We start from the raw sequence: 8,365 nt of genomic DNA, 5'->3' as shown, positions 1-8,365 counted from the left end.
GAAAGAGGAGTCATGGGACATGCTGCATCACTTCCAGGATCTTAACATATTCCATGACACAGCATGGCAAATGCTTGAGTGGTTTTGAGGAATGGTCCTCAGCATCAGCCACAGTCACGATCCTCCCTTCCTGCTCTTTTGTCAACTGCCTAAACCATGCCATTACCTTTCTACAGCTCATTCATCAGCATTCGTTACTGCCTGTGTTTAGAGGATGCACATTATTTTTCTTACTTGGTTATTGATAGTCCTTCCACAGTCCTTTATGACCCACTTTAGTCTGCCACTCACAAATTATGAAGGCATCAATAGCTTGGAAGAACAAATTCTGTCTCCAAGTACTGCCCATTAAATCTTCAATATCATTAGATCTGGAAAGAAATCCTTGTCAATCTACCCTGAATGCATTCTGCAGAGCACTCAGCTTAATGATTCTGCACCTCTCATCTTCTACGCTTTAGGAGGTGATTTCTATATTTACATCATTGTATCAACTACTCTTCGCTCACCTCTATTGCTGCACACCCCCCTACAAATTAAGCATGGCCAGATGAACCTGACTAAATATAACAACTGGAGGGGAAAAAAAATACCCAAATCACAGCCTGAAAGAAAGCATCAAAAAAATCCTCAGAGCACTAATAAATGCAAAGACACCATGCATTTTAGGAAGTCTCAAGGCTACAGACCACTGCAAGCCAGAAGGGTGCTTGAGGGCCATATTACTCAGTGTTTTCTATGTTCTCATCCTCCTTCCCTGAGGTACTAGCTGTTGATCTGGGTCAGGCTGCTGAGCAAGCTGGGCTTTGCTCTGACTTGACAGAGCCAGTTTTATATTCCTACACCAGTAAACAGCTACAGCGGGTTCAGGCCACTTATTTGAAGCTGCTTTATCTCAGGTAGGCAGGTATGAAGAAACCACTGGGCAGGCACAGGCAAAAATCTCCATCATCTAATAGGAGGGAGTCCATGATAAGTTCCAAAACAGGCTCTGTCAATGCAGGGTCACCTCCCTGGGGTGACCTAGAGCAGATGTACACCAATGATCAGGCTCAAGCATATGTCTTCTGCTCTGGCTTGGGGAAACCACTGAACCAAAAGAACAGTTGTGCAGAGCGGGCAGAATGTAATCAAAGTGATTAGAATGACTGATTTAGATCAGTGAGCATGAAAATGTTGGGTTTACTAACAGATTTATCTTCTTCTGCAATTGGATTTTTAGGCATTTTCCCAAAGAGAGGTTGATTCCACTTGATTGGTAACCAAAACCTATTCATTTTTAATTAACAACTTCTGCTCTAAAATTAGTCTCTTATTTTGCTATCAAGATAAGTATGTTGCAAGTCCACACATTATTTAAGCAATTTTGTAGCTTAAGAAACAGGCTTGTATTTTATGTAAGAAAATTGTGAAAGGCTGCTGTTTTTTTCATAGGCAATTTACCCATTTTCATTAAAGATTTGTATCAATGTATTATCTAGCTACAGATTTATTTAGTTATTTAGAAGTTTTAGTAGCATTACTTGGAAGCCAGAAATCCAACATTTTTATTAGCTGAGAAAAGCCACATTAAATATGTTGGATAGTTAAAGAAGAACAAGAAAATTTAACCATGTGTGAACAAACCACTTTTACACTGACTTTCTACAAAGCAAACAGTCTGCGGAGAAGAAACCACCTTGACTTTCTATGGTATTTCCAGATTTCAGACTGGTAGAGCTCTCCTAGCTACACTTTATTCAGAGACTGGAAGAGACTTTTTGCATTTCTGATTCCCTGTTTCCTCAAATAATGAGTGGCTCTTGTTGGAATGTGCTAGCTCAATAAACCAAAATGAAGCAAACACTCTCTGTACCTTCAGAAGAATTAAGCTGGTTTCACGCTTGAAAGAATTCTGCATCCACTCAGCCTAATATTTTATGCGGCAGCTTCTACAGAAACCATATTTTACATCATTTTTCTATGAATGTTCAATTTGAAGATATTTGATGAGACTCTCTAAGCCTAGATCTCCATAAAAACTTAATTTCAAACATTCATTATCAGAATACATGTTCAGAAAATGCCTTCAAGTTCTTTTAAACATTTTCCTTTTCACACCTTGAAAATGCCAATATTTTTTATTTATCATGCAATCAGTGAGGGGCTACCTAAGCTTGGGTAGAAATTAGACAATTGGGCCCTATCCCTAGTTAACATCAAAAGAGATGTTGCCTAAATCATTATCCCTCCAGCTTGCACTAAAAATTGATTTCTGACATTTACTGAATCCAAGCTCTGTAATCCTGGGACAGGAACTTCAGTCCCAAACCAGACGTGCTGTCAGTAGAGGTTTGGCTTTTCCTGGATTTCTCAGTGTTTCATCACAGAGAGGCTGTCAGCTCTGCTGTCTTGGAAACACAACAGAGGCAGAGGTCATCTCTCAGGTATCCGAGTGCCAGGTATTTAACACATATCTCAAAATCCACCCAGAGACAGACAAGCAGCCAGAGAGGGCTGTGCAGCAAAGACAGACTATACCCTTTGCACAAATCCCTGCTTAACAAGCAGAACACAGGCTCCTACATTCTGCACCTGCTGTATTTTCCGAGGCAGAGAATAGGATGAATTAACCTGATTTCTCAAGGTTAGTGTATTCGTCTCTTTCAAAAAAAAAAGATGGGATAGCTCTCAGGAAAGGTGCAGACCTTTCCCATCCTTCAGCAAAATAAAGGTTGGGCAAATTAGAGCTCTAACATCACCACCATTACTGCTGGGCCATAACTTCACTTGACAGACAGTGGGCCAAATTGTCTAGAATAGGATGAATTAACCTGATTTCTCAAGGTTAGTGTATTCGTCTCTTTCAAAAAAAAAAGATGGGATAGCTCTCAGGAAAGGTGCAGACCTTTCCCATCCTTCAGCAAAATAAAGGTTGGGCAAATTAGAGCTCTAACATCACCACCATTACTGCTGGGCCATAACTTCACTTGACAGACAGTGGGCCAAATTGTCTCCTGCGGTATCTGACGTCAATGTTTTTCAGCAGGAAATACAGCCCCACCACCAAACAGAATACAGGAATGCTATGTAACTTTCCAGACAGCATAAATTATCCCAGAGGCATGAAACTGACTGTCCTCAAAGTTATTGAAGCACTCATGGTGACAAACACTTACTGATCCGTACAAATAGTAGTGGGTTAAAAAAAGCTGCAATCAGTTAGTGGTGTGGAGCAGCAAAAAAAATTGTAATCCAGAAACAGTTCTGTATCTAGCAAATGTCAAATATAAAAGCTAACGACTACCCAGGAGCCAGGACAGACAGGGAAATGTTTAAACCACCCGCTAGTTCCACCTGCTGGAATTAGTTCAAAATCTCACTCTATCCAGATCTTTACAGCTACTTATGTTACTAGCAAATTGCTAAGAGGGTAAACAGAACTTGTATACAGAGTTATGTCCTCTCACAACTGCATTGTAAAAGGAATTTGAAATGGTGTTTTATTTAAAGAGAGGGGAAGATTGCTTAGAGAAGATGCTAATCCCACAATAAACTGCAGTGGGCTTTGTAGGAGTGGCTAATAAAATGCTTAACCAGACATATGGTGAAACTAGCAATTCAAATGAGCCCTTGATTATTCATTCCTTATATAGCTACACCTTCAGGTTAATACTTTAACTAAACACTTATCTAAAATTCTGGACTGGGTTTGGGTTTTTTTTAAGCGTTTTACCGGTATATGTGAACAAAAAAAAGAGACATTTGTTAGAAATGAAGATAGGCCAGAATATTTTCCCATGGGGTCTTATTTTTCCCTGCTCTCCTTAGTCTTTTCATATGCCTCCTGTCATATGCCTATAAGGGGTCATCTGTCTCAAAGGTAGAACGTGCTATACGGAAAACCAGGAAAATAGGAGTGAATATTGTTCCACCACCATTCCTACCTCCTAGGAAACATGCAGAGCTTGGGTAACTTCTCCATACCTTTTCACATCAGATAATTCTCAAGTTGTATCTACAGCATGCGTTAAACTGTCATCATCAGTAACTTCAACCTATCTGAAAGGACATGAACTCGGTACAGATGGTCCAGAATGACCAAACCTGAGAGTTTCCACCAGACTTTGGACCAAATTGAGTACTCAATCCACAGTATGAAACACTGATGATTACTTCATAGTAATAAAATATTTTAAAATATATGGTTTTATAACCAGGCCATTAAAAATATCCTTTTTGATAGGATATAATAAAAAAGAGATCAAACTCAATACTATAAAATACATCATCAAGAGTTTTCTCATGTACACTTTCATTCCAGCATCCACCCATTCTGATTCCACAAGAGGAAAAGAGGATGCAGAGCTCCCACAGACAATACCTGAGGAGCCTGGCTTGCCTCCTGCCACAGCCATTACTCACTTCTTGTTTGCTGTCTCAAAGTGAACAGTCATTCTGGAATAATTCTTATCCTTCAGCTTTTCTCTGGTGGCAGAGGTAACAGTGAGGTCTCCAAAGAGGTCAATCAGCCAAGTCAGTCGGGCAATTCCACTGAAAGCTGGGAATCCTGATTTATTTTCATCGAGGACACTACCTGGTACAACAACAATAGAAACGCATAAGAAATAGGGAAGAGAATAATGCCTTTTGCATAGGAAAAGATGAAGAAACTTTCCAGACAGTCCCATAATTCCATGGAAATATCCAGAACTGACACCTGTGTCTCCAGCCTATTTATAACAGACTCTTGCGTAAAAGGACTGAATGAAGTCTGGAAGGACTGGTGTCCCTGTGGAGCAGGCAGACAAATCCAGATGGACTGTGATTTCCTCACAGCTACTGACCTGTGAAATGCAATGTTCCCTTCACTAGGTCTTTCCCAGCCACCTCTTTTTTCAACTGTTTGTACTCTTCAGTAAGAAGTTCAATGTGCTCCACGTGAAGTACTTTATCTGCGATTAAAAAAATAATTACAAACAAACAAACAAACAAACCCAAACCAAAACAAACCCAAAATCAAAACAAACCCAAAACCGAAACAAACCAAAACAACCCCCCAAAAAAAAACCCACACCAAAAATCAGGACAGATTAAATACAAGTTTTGTGTGTGAATCAAAGGCATGTCTAAGCAGTAAAGGCTTCACCAGCCACCAGTGGGAACTCCCTTAGAAATATTCTCACCCATGGCTGGCAAAGTGATGTCAGGAAGAAAATCAAACATGGGCCCTGCACTGAGGCATCAATCTGGGTTAAGGATTTTCAAGAGACAACAAATACAGAGACTACGGGAACAGTAGCCTCTATGTTTAAAAGAAATTCTGTAATGAAACCCAATACCCAACTAAGGCTAAGACTTGAGTCTTCAAAGTAACGGATGGATTAATTCTTGGCCTCTTTCCCCTCACATTTCCTTGTTCTGCATTTTTTCTCCCAGTGTAGTAGGAAAGAAAAAGGAGGGGAAAAAATAGCATAATGCTCAGACCCAGATTGGAACAATATGTTCAGAAGCACCTCCCTCCACAGATATTAATTGGGCTGCTTTGGAATAGAGGTTATCCTATGCAAGTTGAATGTGGCCCTCATTCAATATGTGTTTTTCTGGAAGATTTGCAGGAGAGTCAGTTTAGGCTGCTGACAGTAACTGCTGCTGCTTCAAGTGAAGAGACATAAATTCTGCTCAATGGGAAACCATTTGGCGAGCAGCGAGGCAGTAAATGGTGTTGGTACAGGGAAACAGCAAAGCAGAAATCCTATACCTCCAGAGTTTCAGGAAAAAAGTCACAAAGGAAATTTTTAAGAGCCAGTGATATAAACAGGTCAGCTTGTCCAAATGATTTGCTCTCTGCTCATGCCCAGCACTGCTTTTCCCTTGCAGCCCCATTCATTCCCACTGGCCTCAAATGAACTGTCAGCTTCTGATCCTTGGCACCACAGGGATGGGACAGCACATTTTCCAGAAATAAAGAGATTTTGCTTAGAGACAGGCTGTTTTTCAGACAGGGATGCCTTGCTGGCCTACAATATCATGAGCAGCTGTGTGTGACCAGCACATCACAAATGCCAGTAGCGAGGGGAGCTGTTTGCAGGAAGAGAGAGGACAGGGAAGTGCACAAGTCCAACAGCTGCATTCATCAAGTACTTTCCATAAATCACTGCAACAGAAATTTCCTTTTCTAACTTCATTCTTGGTGTCAAAGAGACTAGTATTTTTGTGAGGGCAAATGCACCTTACTCTTAGCATTGACATTTGTGTGTTTATTTTTCCATTTGCACACGTCTTAAATCCTAGACTGGCACATCTCTGAGACAGGTACACTGCCTTGCACGTGATGACTGACAGTAGGCTGGAACTTTGCCTTTGAGTTTGATGCCTTTGGTGCTACCTGACAGGTAATACTGTTTACACCCTTGAGAACAAATGTGTTACCTTTCTGTTCAGCCATCTCCCAGAGCTCATGGGCTGCCTTAGCAGACAAAGCCATTGGGTACTCAACAAGGACATGTTTCCCAGCTTCTAAAAACATTCTGGAAGGAATAAAAGATCAGCCATTAAAAAGAATATCATACTAATCCTCTCTCCTGTGCAAGCTGCTTCTCATTCCCACAATCAGCTCCATAAGGAAAAACACCCTGTGCAAGCTGCTTCTCATTCCCACAGTCAGCTCCATAAGGAGAAACGCACAACATGGAGTAACTGAAATAAATGGCAACTTTCCTAGCAAGGATGGTGTGGTGGCTACATCACACATTTAGACACCAGGGGTGCTGGGTTATAATTCTTCTTTTTCCACAGAATTCCCTCACTGACTTATAACAAGCTGCTAAAATGCCACAGCATTGAGCACTGCAATTTCTAACTGCCAGCCACTTAAGTGGTTGGAGTGGGGCACTGGAATACCCTTCCTCTATATAATCAGTGAAGAAGGGCTTGGAATCCTATTTTAAGCTGCCTGTCCACCACAGGCCTAGAAGTATGCAAATGGAATTACTTGGGAAATAAATGCATCTTAAATCCTACTCTCTTCCAGGGCTTGTTGGGTGCTCTAGGGAACTCACTATCATTCACTTCAGGACTCTAGTCTGGCAGTCTGTTCTCTAGTGTCCACATCCTCTCCTGCAACAGCTTTACAGAGCTCCTCTATGCTTCTGAAATATAAGGGAAAGGTTGGGAAAAGGGTGGGGGGAAAACCCCTCAAAATACCTGATGGTTTCTTCATGGCTTCTGTTCTCTGTGCTGATGAAGGCTGCATGGATTTCTTTGCTTCTTAAAGCATCTTCCAGGCTAATCTGCTTGGCCTCATCAATATTGCCAAAACTTCTCCTGCATATTTAGTATAAATACAACCAGAGCATAACTGTCACAGTCCATTCTTTTCAATTGCATGTTGTGTAGCAGTACTTAGAAATTGCTCCCTTGGACCACTGTCTCACTGAGCTCAACCAGGGTATAACAAAGGCAGCTTGTTATCCAGGAAGAGCATGAGCACTTACAGACAGAAATGGAGTTCACAAGAGAACCAAACAGATGGATCAGTGTGTAGGTGGTGGTATCAGTAGAGAAACTGGCCTGAGATTGAAGTGTAAAGTGCTTTTTGGTTCCTGCATTTTGGTTTTGGTGTTTTGGTTTTTAATAAGCATCATTAGAAAAGAGTAATTTTAAAAGAGTGACTTAAAGTAGGACAATGCTCCTATGGAAGAATTTCTCCCCCCCCATGCTGGACAATATGGGCAAAAGCACTTGAGTTGGCAGGGCAGCACACAACAAGTACAGACAAGCAGGAAAGGGACAAAGCAGATGCTTGGCTGCTGTGGTTCACACCCTGCAATACACATAGCATGTCAGTGTGAAGGGGAAAGCTCTCTTGGCCAGAACCCTGAGCAAATCTCCAGCTGAAAATAAAACACTCCAACGCACTCCCCCAAAACCCTTTGCATTAGTAAAGACTGGAGCAGACACCTTGAGAGTGTTAGGATAGGTGACAAGAGGGTATGAAGGCAGGCAACAAGCAGGACTTGAAAGCAAAGACAAGTAATGTTTGCATGTGATTGGGATCCAAGCAAGATGACTGTGAACCATGCATTTCAACAGCACTGTTTCTCAAAAAAAAAAAGTAGTGGAAACCCTATCTTCAGTGCTCTTCAAGTTTAGCTGCAGCACTTGCAGAGGCATTAGAGAACCACAAGTGTATCTGGCAGGGAGATAAAGTGGGTGGTCTAATGGATCCTTTCAGTCTCAAACAACCCTGCATGGTTTAAATATAGCTGGAAAAATACATTCACAATCTGAGATTCATACATGTACTGCCTAACTATTTGAAACTTTTATGCTCAACTGTTATGGGGCAGACAGTCTAGAAGGAATGCTCAGAGGAAGTAAGGTT

General features: G+C 41.3%; 1 protein-coding gene across 1 annotated transcript in view; it reads right to left on the bottom strand.

Moving 5' to 3' along the window:
- BLVRA (biliverdin reductase A) overlaps nt 1–8,365 on the bottom strand; it is a 29,122-nt gene that overhangs the window by 1,215 nt on the left and 19,542 nt on the right. The window contains exons 3-6 of the mRNA XM_009081860.1: nt 7,186–7,305; nt 6,412–6,509; nt 4,827–4,934; nt 4,405–4,576 (exon numbers count right to left, since the gene is read on the bottom strand). Coding sequence (XP_009080108.1) covers nt 4,405–4,576; nt 4,827–4,934; nt 6,412–6,509; nt 7,186–7,305 — 498 coding nt within the window. The remainder of the gene's footprint in view (nt 1–4,404; nt 4,577–4,826; nt 4,935–6,411; nt 6,510–7,185; nt 7,306–8,365) is intronic.

Source organism: Acanthisitta chloris, unplaced genomic scaffold (genome assembly GCF_000695815.1).
Source record: "Acanthisitta chloris isolate BGI_N310 unplaced genomic scaffold, ASM69581v1 scaffold809, whole genome shotgun sequence".
Taxonomy (NCBI): domain Eukaryota; kingdom Metazoa; phylum Chordata; class Aves; order Passeriformes; family Acanthisittidae; genus Acanthisitta; species Acanthisitta chloris.
Note: the sequence above shows the minus strand (reverse complement) of the source record. Positions and strands in the feature narration are given on the sequence as shown.